We start from the raw sequence: 13,350 nt of genomic DNA on the forward strand, positions 1-13,350 counted from the left end.
CCTTATGTATGGCCGTGAGCCTTAATGCCCATTGGACACCATAGTGCCGTACCAACCTGACGCTACAGAGTATGCTCCGTTTTCCGAAGTCGCCAAATATGCGGAAGATTGCCGTCAGCTGGCACGTGCTCTGACTAGTGAGACACAAGCACGTCTTTTGACGTGCTTGTGTCTCACTGGCCATGCTCATCAACCACCGCACAACTTTGCTCCTGGTTCACTTTTGTGGATTTGGATACCAGCCCACGTTCCTGGACTTTCTTCTGAACTCCTGGCGCAGTATCACGGGCCCTACCATATCATCGAGGACACTTCGCCGGTCAGCTACATTGTCGAGGCGCTCACAATGTCACCAGACCTGCGTCGTCGTGGCCGAGAGACAGCACACGTCAACCTCCTGATACCTTTTATGACCCACTCATTTTCTTCGCATCCTCAGTCGCCAGGATGGCTACGCTTTGATCCTGGGGCATTGTAATGAAGCAGACGCGCCCCTGTGTACGTGCCGGCAGACGAGGAAGAGGAACGACCGTGCCTTGATCGCGAGTGAGCCCCGTGCTACGGACAGCCCTTGCAGTGCCTTTACCTAGCGTTCTACAACATTGTGAGTGACAATACACCTCGTTGCAATCTATATATATATATATATATATATATATATATATATATATATATATATTGCGACGAGGTTGTCCGGCTGGCAGCACTAGTTCTAGGTTGCAGCAGTAGGCTTAAACAGGTCGGCGCTATAGCGAAATGCGGAAGCAAGCACGTAGCCGCAGTAGATGAATCGTGGCGATGCTTTTGGCGCCAATGGTCCTGGGATGTGAACGAACGAAGCGAGCTGGTGACATTATTTAGGGTAGGCAGCCGCTCTAGAAACAGTCGTGCGCTCCGAAACATCTGGTCGGTAAGGCGGAATCCTGTCCATAGTGCATGAAGGTTCGTGTCCATAAAGGAGAAAGAAAAGGGAGAACCCAGTGGTACTTTGCGTAGCGTTATTGTAAGCGCAGGCGACGAAAGGCAGAATGCGATCCCAATTCAAGTGATCAGAGAAAACATGCATGGCCAACATGTCGCCAAGGGTGCGTTTGAAACGCTATGTCATCGCTTTAGTTTGAGGATGATATGCCGTGGTAGTGCGGTGAATGATGCGACACTCATTTAGCAATGCTGCAATGACGTCTGAGAGAAAAACGCGATCACGGTCACTCAGTAATTCTCGAGGTGCTCCATGGCGTAAAATCAGGTTTTGAAAAATAGAACTGGTGACGTTTTCGGCTGTGTCAGATGCTAGGGCTGAAGTTTCGGCGTACCGCGTGAGGTGGTCGATAGCAACAATAACCCAGTGGTTGCCGCTAGGAGTGTTGGGAAGCGGACCGTATAGGTCAAAGCCGTTTAGGTCGAACCCGTGCGCGGGGCATGCTAAAAGTTGCAAAGCGCCGGTGGCATGTTGAGGTGGCGTCCTGCGTCGTTGGCCTATGAGGCAGCACCGGACGTACTGGCGCACTAAGTAGTACATACCGCGCCAGTAGTACCGCATACAGAAAAATGTGAGTATCGACAGCTGTTTAAGTATAGAAGTATTACTTCAGAATGGTAACCGTAAAAGGTGGGACATTTAGGTTTCCCCGTGTTTATAAAGGAGCTGTGATCCTGATCACATAATTTAGGAGCTTCCTCTTCTTTGTCTATTTCCTATGTAATTTTGTACTCACGTCATGTATTCTTCTTTCATGTTAAAATTCGTTTCCAGTTTTTATTCACAGAGTAGCAAGAAAACTTGAGCTTAGGTCGCTATTCGCCGCATAAGAGCCTTTCAGCGCGCCACATTTACTTAAATTGTAGAGGCAGAAAAAATTTATTTAGGAAGTATACTTATAATCATGAAACGTTCAGAAACGTTGGGCGGTACCTCCCTGAAGGAAAGCTCCTACATGTGCGTAGCGTTATACGGTGGTCAGGGTGGGGCGGAACGTGTTATGCAATGTAATTATGTGTGTAAGGGTTATGCTGATGTAGTATGCACGTACATTTATTTACGGATGCGGGAGAATTATGAGGAGAGAGATGCATATGTTTACAGACCCTTACTACGGCTTAGCGCATGCTTTCATTTTGGTTCCAAGTTAGTTATTTTTCATCCTGAATAGCCGGCTGTTAACCTACCCCTTACTGCTTGCTGTTGCCCTGTTACTGGAGGCTTAAGCATTTCTTGTCATGGTGTAACACCTTACTACTCCCTATGGCATATGAAGAACGGGGAAAGTGGGCTGGGTTGTCGAATATCTTTTAGTGATGCGCCTATTGGTATCACGAACAATGGGTCCTTTGCAACCTTACACAAGATAGCAGCTATCAGCTGCGTAAAAAAAATGAGCTTAAACTGCACATTCTTGCCATAATTTTGGAAATAAATTTTCTTGCTTGACGTGAAATTTTTGACTTAGTCACTATATAATGAATGCTACGAATTGAAAAGCGTCAAGAAGCTCCACAAGCCCCTCGTCCCCACAAGGCATACAGCTGAGAAAGATGATACAGTTGTTACCCATCTATATGTAAAACAATAAATAGATAAAATGTTGCGTTCGCGCTTACAAAGTCATGCATAGGTGGAGAGAAGCAAGCATGTGTACTATAATAACACCGCGCTTTAGGAAGGCTTGCTTGAATAAATGGTACATGTTAGTTCTATTATAATCTTTTAGAAACGGCTGCATTTATTCGCATCAAATTTCACGCGCTTACAAAAGATGCTCATGGGTACAACACAATACACTTCGTTTGTGCCAGATGGTTTACCTTTCCTCTGGCTCACTCCGAAAATTGCAGTGTACTTAATTATTTGTTGTACATTTTCTCTGCAACCACGCAGAGGAGTGTGACATTACAGACTGTTATTCTAAGTAGCCCTAAGTTATATCTGAACTAAGAAAAAATATCACATGCACTCAGGGGTGCCCACCCGAAAATATTTAATATCTCTGCTTGCACAAAGCCACAAGGGGGGTTCCTTGCAGCGTAAATTTTTACGGTGTTATCACTCATATCATCAGAGATTTTGTTAATTAGGAATATTTATGACTGGTTGTAGTACATATATACAAAGTGTCATGGAATTGGATGAATTCTTTCTGAGAAAAGGTAGATTAAATTTGAAAAAATATTGAAAATTGCAATTTAAGAGAAATGAAGTTTTATGTTCTAATACTCCCTGTGGATGCTCAAATTGCCCCAGGAAATTACGTTTCATTGCTGAATTTCTTGCAAGTCTTTCCAAAGCAGTAGTTAGTGTTCCTTTTTATCAGTTGCCCTCTCAGCAGAGTAATAGAATTCTGCCCTGTCAACAGGCTCTTTGTCTACCTTGTAGAGGGCAATATTACCAAACAGACCAAGAAAAATTCCGTGGGCCTCCGGAAGAGCTTTTCGTGCTGAATTACTGTCCTCGTAGTAGGCTACAGCATTGTTAGTTGCTGTCTTCAATATGTAAGCACTGACAAAGTTTTCTTAGAGCAGCTGCACCAGATGAGTTGCTTGAGCGACTCATTGGTGTTCTGTGTTCGAACATGAATACGTTTGCTCAGAAGACCGATTACCTTTAAAGTTTTTTTTCTGCTCTATTTGGTGGACGACCTTGCCATCATCGGGGCAAGTAATATCTTTAAGACTCGGAACAGAGGCGACCACGACCACGTAAGCAAAAGCAACCGTTTTACCTAATAGTTCTTTTCCGCAAAGGACTATTTCGTCAAACTCTTGATTTCGAGTTGTTAACAAATTCGAGTTCGCCCTGGCATCTGCGAGCCACCTGGTTAGCTAAGATGGTAGAGCCGCTGCCCTAGAAAGACGATGGTTTAGAGTTGGAGCACCTGACCAGGACAAATTTTTCATCAACTATGATGCTTTTCTTTCGAGGAACCCGTATGGGGTTCCTTTGTGGCAATTGCTACGATTGGGTGAATGTCTCCCTTTCTTTTTATTAATAAATGATCTTTTAGTACAAATATTTACATACCACATACACAAGCAAAAAAAACATACCATGCCATAACGAAGAAAACCCCAAGCGACAACGATGAACAAACCGCCCTCCGACCGCCATTTTTAAACGCCAGGGCGCGCGGCACACTTCGGTGCGACATTTGAACCGCTTTGAGCAGGCGCACGAGATCGCGCTTCCGCGAGTTTGTTTCTCTTAGCGCAGTCAATTTTTGTGTGCCAAACTTGTAAATTCGATTTAGGGGGGGGGGGGTTTTCGCGACCGTACCCCGTTAAAAAGATATTCCATACTTACGGCACACAGGTAAAGCACCTTTCACGCAATGAGTGAAGCGTAAACTAAGCAATGACACGCTGAAGTACTCAGCCCATTACGTTCATTACTGTCATAACTGAACGCTTAGGTACATGAACAAAGCAAACCAAGTCTTCGAACATCTGCAAATTTTCTTCTTGAGAAAAAAGACAAAATCATGCCACAAAGGTTATGCAGCGCACAGAACATTGCTTGGCAAATGCTCGAAATCTTGTTGAACAAATGTAATAATTTTTTCATGTGTACAAAACAGGCAGCGAGACACTGGAAGTAGTAAGAGATTACATCTACTTAGGGCAGGTAGTGACGGCAGATCCGGATCATGAGACAGAAATATTCAGGAGAATAAGAATGGGCTGGGGTGCGTTTGGCAGGCATTCTCAGATCATGAACAGCAGGTTGCCATTATCCCTCAAGAGGAAGGTGTATAATAGCTGCGTTTTACCAGTACTCACCTACGGGGCAGAAACCTGGAGGCTTACGAAAAGGCTTCTACTCAAATTGAGGACGACGCAACGAGCTATGGAAAGAAGAATGATAGGTGTAATGTTAAGGGATAAGAAAAGAGCAGATTGGGTGAGGGAACAAACGCGACTTAATGACATCTTAGTTGAAATCAAGAAAAAGAAATGGCCATGAGCAGGGCATCTAATGAGGAGGGAGGATAACCGATGGTCATTAAGGGTTGCGGACTGGATCCCAAGGGAAGGGAAGCGTAGCAGGGGGCGGCAGAAACTTAGGTGGGCGGATGAGATTAAGAAGTTTGCAGGGACGGCATGGCCACAATTAGTACATGACCGGGGTTGTTGGAGAAGTATGGGAGAGGCCTTTGCCCTGCAGTGGGCGTAACCAGGCTGATGATGATGATGATGATGATGATGATGATGATGGTGATGATGATGAAGGGCAAAATGTCACTAATGATATTCCTAATTCTCGCAATACTTCGTATATATTGTAGATTCTGTATTTCTGTATTCTGTATTCTGTATTCTGTATTTCTGTATTCTGTATTGTAGCTTTCTTTACCTATTCTCTTGCCTTTGCTGCTGCTGCTGCTGCTCCTTGCTGCTTGCTGCTGCAGCTAGCTGCTTGCTTCTAGCTAGTTGCTGCTAGCGGCTAGCTGCTAGCTGCTTGCTGCTAGCTGTTTGTTGCTAGCTGCTAGCTGCTAGTTGATGCTACCTGGTACCTGCTTGCTGCTAGCTGCTTGCGGCTAGCTGTTTGCCACTGCTGCCGCCGCTGCTGCTGCTGTTGCTGCAAGGCGTTATCATCATCACCAGCAGCAGGCGTCGCCATCATCATCATCATCAGGCATCATCTTCATCATCAGCAGAAGCAGCAGCATCAGCTTCCCTTCTACTAAAGTGTGAGGCCAGAGGGGCGCAGATTGAACTGTAGAGAGAAGAAGATGATGAGAAGGAGAGGGAGGAGAAGATGCAGTTCCCATACCAGAGAGGGGAACTGTTGTTTGTTTATTCATTTGCAATAATTATTGTTTTTTTTATTTTAATTTCTTATGTACAATTATATCCCTTTATGTTTTGCTTGGTGTCAGTGTTTCTTGGGTCGTTATGATATGACTAATAAAAATTGGACCCCTCAGTTAACCGTTTTTCTTGCCATTTATTGCATAACGAGTCTCTCGAATCCGGCAACATTGACGCCTTCAGGTAGCATGTGGGGGTTTATTGAGCGATTGCATTAACTCAAGAAGGTGACGTTCTCGTGAGGGCTGCGGCAGAAAGGATGTTCCACATCCGCCGCCAGGGTCTTTGAGTGGTGGCTCTGGCTAACACTGCCAGGGTTCTACTAGGAAACACAAATACCCCAAAAAGTGGACAGGGAAATGGCGCCGTGTTAGCTCAATTGGTAGAGCATCGCACGCGATATGCGAAGGTTGTGGCATCGTTCCCCACTTGGGGCAACTTGTTTATTTCATCCACTTTCATTTCCATTATTTCATCGCTTCTTTATTTTATTTATTCGGCACAAGTGATTTCCGCTATATTACCCTTGGTATCAGTGTTTCAGTGTTTGTTGGCTTCCTATGATATGACTAATAAAAATTGGGCCCCTCGGATAACCCCCTTTCTTCTCATTTAAGAGTGCGGGAGGTGACCTGAGCAGGTAAGGAACCCCACTAATAAACGGCAGCGGTCGCGGGGAAACAGGATAAGCGTACGTTCATGGTACGGTACAGTACCTTTAACCTTATTTATAGCTTAATCCTTACATATAGGTTTTATTGATTACGAGAAAGCGTTTGGTTCATTTGAAACCTCAGCAGTCATGCAGGCATTACGGAATCAGGTGAAGAGAAGCCCTATGTGAAAATACTGAAAGATATCTATAGCGGCTCCACAGCCACCGTAGTCCTCCATAAAGCAAGCAAGAAAATAGCAATAAGGAAGGGCGTCAGACAGGCAGAAACGATCTCTGCAGTGCTATTCGCAGCTTGTTTACAGGATGTATTCAGAGGCGAGGATTGGGAACATTTGGCGATAAGAGTTGATAGAGAATACCTTAGTAACTTGTGATTCGCTGATGATATTGCCTTGCTCAATAACTCAGGGAACCAATTGCAATGCATTCGCACTGGCCTTGAGAGACAAATCTCGGAAGAGAACAGCAGTTTCCGATATGTAGCGAGGCATTGGAAGTTGTAAAGAAATACTTCTACTTAGGTAGTGACCGCGGATCCAGAGCATGAGACTGAAATAGTAAGAATAAGAATGGGCTGGGGTGCGTTTGGCAGGCATTCCCAGATCATGAACAAAAGGTTGCCATTATCCCTCAAAATAAAAGTGTTTGACAGCTGTGTCTTAACAGTACTCACCGACGGGGCAGAAACCTGGAGGCTTACGAAAACGGTTCTAGTTTGATTGAGGACGACGCAGCGAGCTATGAAAACAACAATGATGGGTCTGACGTTAAAAGATAAGAAAAGAGCACAATGGTTGAGGGAGCAAATGCGAGTTAATGACATCTTAGTTGAAATCAAGAATAACAAATGGACATTGGCAGTACATGCAATGAGGAGGGAAGATACCCGAAGGTCATTAAGGGTTACGGACTGGATTCCAAGAGAAGGAGCACCAGAGGGCGGCCGAAAGTTAGGTGGGTGGATGAGATTAAGAAGTTTGCCATGCAACATGGGCACAATTGGCGCATGAGCGCGGTAGTTGACGAAGTAGGGGAGAGTCTTTCGCACTGCAGTGGGTGTAGTCAGGCTGATGATGATGTGACATTACAGTACGTTTCTTCTATTTGTAAAAAATAGGCGCCATGCAAATATGTCAAGCTGGAAACTTACGCAGGACATGCAGACGCAGCGCAGGAATAATTAAAGCGCTCGGCCTGGTCCAGGAGACACTACGGAAGCGGTCGACCATCAAATCAACACTTCTGTGCCCGCCACGTTAGCCTTGCGGATATGACATTCCTAGAGGTCGTGAATTTGATCTGAATAGTGGCAGCTGCATTTCGACTAGGGCGAAATAGAAACGCACGTGCACTGAGATTTGGGACGCGTTAAAGAACGTCCCGGTGTCAAAATTAATCTGAGTCCGCCACTACAGCTTCCCTCATAATCAGAGTGCGGTTTTGGCACGTACAGCCCTATAATCCAATTCAATTATAATACTTCTGCTACAATGCGATATGCCATGTGAGGCAATGACAACGCTTAACCGCTCTCAGAGGTTATAAAATATAGCCCACAACAACGCCTCAAGCAAACACCTCTCCCTGTGTTTCTATGTACTCGGCAGACAAACAGCAGTGATGCACGCAAGGTAAAGTTAACAACTCAACATTCTCGTGTTAGCCTAAACAGTGAAGAAATTAAGCTTTAGGTTTCATCGTCACTGCTAATTATCGTCAATCACAGCATCCAGCCCGGAAAGCTTCGCTTACATCGATTGCCACTGTGCGTGAAATGTGCATAATTTTTGTTATGCGCAGGTGCTGAATACTTCCAGCGAGATTCCAGAATGCGCAATAATTGTGCTTTTCACCGATGGCATGGAGAATGAGTACCCATCCATGGACGACGTCTGGCTGCAGCTGTTGGCGTCAAAGGTCCAGGTTGTGACTATGGCGATGGGTGATAATGCCGAACATAGGCTTGAGAAACTGGCTACAGAAACGAAAGGGCAAAGCTACTTCTTTCCTGATCCCCTTGGAAATGCAGTGAGAACCGACATTCAAGGCGCCAACAGTCACACGCACGAGCGCAAATATCATCAGTCGGTCAGTATCCTGGTACCTAGGATTACACCATGCAACATGAACGGTATTGGATGTCCTTTTGCTTCAAAGCCTTTGTGCAATGTTTTCGCTAGAGGGAAAAATCTATAGTCAGACAAGCTCTCAGTGCCACTAAAGAAGTTCGATAAATATAGATGCCTGTTCTTTTCCTGTGCAGATAGATCTAAATGAAGCACGCAGTATCCACATGTAGCGCAAGCGAAGGTGAGTTGGGTATGTTGGAGGTAATGTGAGGCGTAATGATGCTAGAGTTCGACTTTTGGAAATGGTTTTAGTCGCAAAAAGTAAGACACGGGAACAGAATAAAAGATACGGAGAGGAGGAGGAGGAGGAGAAACATTTATTAAAAAAATAACAGAGAAGCAGGTGTCTTCCTGCTTGTGCGGGAGGCGCCCTTAGTCCAGGACTCCTGCGGCTCTTGCTGTCTCCCGAGCCCGCCGCACCAGTTGCTGCTGGTTACGAGGGTCCGAACTAGTCAGCACAGCCACCCACTGTTCGGGTGTGGGGTTGGGTATTTGCTTGGCTGCCTTCACGTTGGGGCCCGCCCATGTGGTGTGATATAGGGAGGCGTAATGATTACAAAGGTGACATTTGTGTGAATATAGCGTAGGTTGGATTGCGTGTAGTCTGCTTAAATGTGGGTTATTATTAGTTTGTAGTTGTCTCCATGTTACGGCGTCTTCACGTGAGAGGGTCTTGTGTGGAGGTGGGTATTGTCTGTTGAATCTGTGGTGTTGTAGTATGGCGTTGTATTGTAATGGTACGGGCTCCATGGATGCGTCTGTATCCCTCTCTTGTGGCGCCCGGGAGGCATGAACTCGGGCTACAGCGTGCGCACGCTGATTTCCACGGAGGGACTCGTGTCCTTGAGCCCACACTATTTCAACGTCCGGGAATCGGGGGCTTGTATGAGGAGTCAGTGGGCGATTGAAGATATTTGACCTCTCACGTAGCTACGGCAAGCTGCCTGGGAGTCGGTAATAATTGTGATGTACTCGTTTGTCAGACTAGAGGTGATGCCCAAAGCGATCGCTGTCTCCTCCGCTACGAGGGCGCTGGCAGTGCGGACGGTCATCGAGACCACCTCTTGTAGGTTATAGTTGACAACGCTGGCCGTCAAGGCTGCTTTTTGGGGGTACTGCGCGGCATCTGTGTATAGTGTGGTATATAGTATAGTGAGGAGACTGCCATGCTATGTCTGTAGACTTCTTGCGGGAGCTTGGCGACGATCGGCATGATGTTCTGGGTACATGCTTCTGGGGGATAGGGGCTACCTTGATGTGCTCCCGGAAGTTGGGGGCCAGATGGATTGCTTGTTCGTACCCTTTGCGGTGTGTGGCGTAGCCTAGGCAAGCTAGGACTGCTCTTCCTGTTGGTGTGAGGGCTAGTCGTTCTTGTTGGCTTGTGAGGCGGGCGTCTATACTTTCTCTTATAATATTATGGACTCCTAGGGCTTCAAGCTTGAGTTTCGCTGTTCCCGGGGGTAGGCCGAGCGCTTGCTTGTAGGCTTTCCGAAGAAGTACGTCTAATTGATCTATCTCTTTGGGACTGAGGGGCAAGTACAGGGCAGCATAGGCAATGCGGCTGATTATCAGGGCCTGGACGAGCTTTATTATGTCGTCTTCTTTCAGTCCGTATTGTTTGGTGGTGATACGGCTGACCATTCGCATGATTTGGAAGGTGGTCTGCTTGATACGTTGGAAGGTGTATGCGCCTCCGCCGTCCTGTTGTATGTGGAGTCCGAGAATGCGGGCGCGGTTTACTGTGGGTATTTCTATGTCGTTGGGGGGGGGGGGGGGAGTGTGATGTCTGCTAGTTTATTGAGTTTTCTTCGCGATTTCCGTCGAACGACTAATACTTCTGATTTCTCGGGGGAGCACCAGAGGCCACTTGTTTTTGCATATTGCTGGATGACGTCGGTCGCTTGTTGAAGGGCGTCTTGTTTCTCTCCTCCTTGAAGCAGTGGTGGTCCAGATAGTGATGTCATTGGCATATATTGCATGCCTGATTCCTGGTATTGCGTTGAGTTTGGGAGGTAATTTCATCATAGCAATATTGAAAAGGGTGGGTGATAGAACAGCACCTTGTGGGGTTCCTTTGTTGTGGGTAGGTAACGTCGGGGTTCTGAGTGAGCCAATGCCTATTATGGCCGTGCGGTTGCTTAGAAAGGCACGTATATAATTGTAAGTATTACGACCCCAGTTCGTGAGGCTTAGGTTTGTAAGGATGGTATGGTGAGCCACATTGTCCAAAGTGCCTTTGAGATCGAGTCCTAAAATCGCTCCAGTTTTGTGCGGTGAGATGTGTTAAAGGACTTGTTCCTTCAGCTGAAGAAGGATGTCGTGGGTAGAAAGGTGGGGCCAGAATCCGAACATTGTTTCGGGAAAGAGGTCGCTGGATTCCAGGTAAGGTTGAAGGCGGTTGAGAATGACATGTTCCAGAAGCTTGCCGAGGCATGAAGTCAGTGAGATTGGTCTTATATTTTCTAAGCTGGAGAGTTTGCCTGCCTTTGGAATGAGTATGATCTCCGAGTGCTTCCAGTCTGTTGGTAGTCTATCCGCTTCCCAGTGACGATTAAAGAGGTCAGTAAGAGGTTGAATGGTGCCATCAACCAGATTGCGCAGGAGCTTGTTATTTATTTTTTCCTTGCTTGGGGTGGTGTTTCGTGTGAGTGCATGGAGTGCTTGTTGCACCTCAGGGATAGTGATCGGCTTGCCGAGGTCGTAATTGTCGCTCCCACTGTAGGTTGGAGGTTGTCCTTGTGCGGGTTCGAAATCACTTATGTACCGCGCCCGCAACTCCTCCAGGATTTCGTCATCAGAACCCGGATGGTTGTGGAGGATACGTTGGATTGTTTGCTGGCTAACTGACTTGCTTTGTGTGGGGTCAAGAAGATGGCGTAGCAGCGACCATGTTTTGGCAGTGCTAAGATTACCCTGCAACTTGTTGCATAGTTGTCGCCAGTTGTGACGGATGAGCTCTCCAGCAAAAAATTCCGTGGTTGCCGTGAGTTTCGCTATGCGTAGTTTCAACTTACGGTTATGTTTTTGGCACTTCCATCTCCTAACTTCAACCAGAGGTGAAGACGGTGCGGGTCTACGGCCGGTATGTCTGTGGTGAGTGTGATCTGCTTCGAATGTCTGGCTACGTCTTGGTGGAGCTGTCGTACCCACTGCTCGAGATCCCTAATACGCGTTGAGAAGTCATCCGCTCGCTCTTTGCGAAAAGCTGTCCAATCTGTGACTGTGGTCTTTTTTGTAGTGTGGCGCGCATACGTAATGTTCAATGTGGTGGCCAGTATGCAGTGGTCACTACCCAGAGTTTCCTCCGTGTTGTGCCAGGCAGCTTGTTTTATCCCTTTAGTGAGGGTGAGGTCAGGGCATGTATCTCAGGAGACGCTGTTTCCTAGACGTGTGAGGTATGCGGGGTCTGTGAGGATGGTGAGACGGTGCTGCTGCATTGTGCACCGGAGTGCAGTGCCTTGTGATGTGGCTGCAGTGTAGTCCCATGCCTGGTGAGCCGCGTTGAAGTCGCCTACAATCAGCAGACCAATATTTTTGGCTATGCTAATCGCAATAGTGATCAAGTAGTCGAACTTTCCCTGCTTCTACTTGGGTGGGCTGTATACATTCAGTATGAAAAGGCTCTTTCGGCCTCGTTGGAGCGGCGGGATCTCAATTAGGTTGTGATCGACGGCACTGCCGTCTATTGTGTGTTGTGTGGCTGTGAGAGGTTTAGCTGTAAGTGCGGCCACGCGGCTTTCAGGCGTGCTGGTATGTGTGTTGTAGCCCCTTTGAGTTGGGTGTGTGCCTGTTTCCTTACGCTTGGTGTCGTTTAGGAGTTACTTATAAACTGTCTCAGTGATCCTTGCTTGCGTTTATAGCTGCGGCAATGCCACTGCCACATTATGAGTGGGTTTTCGTTCCTTTGGTCGGTTTTTCTATGCGTCCTGGCTGACGGGTGGATCGGCAGGGTATCCCTCCTATACTTCCTGCTGTACTAGAGTTCTAACAGTCTTGCGTCGCTGATCTTTTGCGACCCGTGTTTCTTCAATAGCACTTGCCACTATCTCAATGCTTTCTTGCATTGCTAGAAGCTGCCATTGCAGTACATCAACTTTCTCCTCGACTTGTGCTATTTCTGTCGGTTTTGCTGATTCCGCGAAAATCATGGGTTCAGAATGTTCCGAAGATGATGGCATTGAGGGTCCGGTTATTCGTGTGGAATGCTTAGTGGCGGTACGAGTGGCGCATATTTCAGCAATCTGCGTGCGAAGTTTGTTGTTTTCTTCATGAAGGCGTTCGTTTTCTTCTCTGATGGCCTTTAGTTCAGCTAGAATTTGCTGTTGAACATCAGTATTGTGTATGGGTGAAGAATTGTGGGGGGTGGGTGCTGTGTGTGCACGTGATGAGAGGGTGTTGTCTTGGTGGACTGTGTGAGAAGTGAAAAGCCATGCTGACCAGCTCACCGCTTGTGATTCCAGTACAGCAAGTCCGCTCAGGTTCCGAGTCACTCCTTGCTGGTTCCGCGAGCAGGAGTGACACCTCGAGCGCGAACACTTCCGTTGCTGGTCTGTACGTGGCCGAGACTTCGACCGTGAGCAGTCCCGGCGGCTGGTCCTTTCGGATGCTGAGGATGCCTTCTTCAATCGATCAGGGCCCTCTTTGGAAGCCGTAGGATGAGGCCCCTGGCAAAAGGCTCACAGGGGGTGACAGGGGTGGCCCTGAGTGGGGTTCCGTGAAATACACTGGGGGCATACGTTT

The 13,350-nt window shown here is 47.0% G+C and overlaps 1 protein-coding gene across 1 annotated transcript in view; it reads left to right on the plus strand.

Moving 5' to 3' along the window:
* LOC135907508 (calcium-activated chloride channel regulator 1-like) overlaps nt 1-13,350 on the plus strand; it is a 177,139-nt gene that overhangs the window by 88,190 nt on the left and 75,599 nt on the right. Inside the window, exon 9 of the mRNA XM_070520903.1 lies at nt 8,282-8,569. Within this exon, the coding sequence (XP_070377004.1) occupies nt 8,282-8,569 (288 nt within the window). The remainder of the gene's footprint in view (nt 1-8,281; nt 8,570-13,350) is intronic.

The sequence above is a fragment of the Dermacentor albipictus genome, chromosome 6 (assembly GCF_038994185.2).
Source record: "Dermacentor albipictus isolate Rhodes 1998 colony chromosome 6, USDA_Dalb.pri_finalv2, whole genome shotgun sequence".
In the NCBI taxonomy this organism is placed as follows: Eukaryota; Metazoa; Arthropoda; class Arachnida; order Ixodida; family Ixodidae; genus Dermacentor; species Dermacentor albipictus.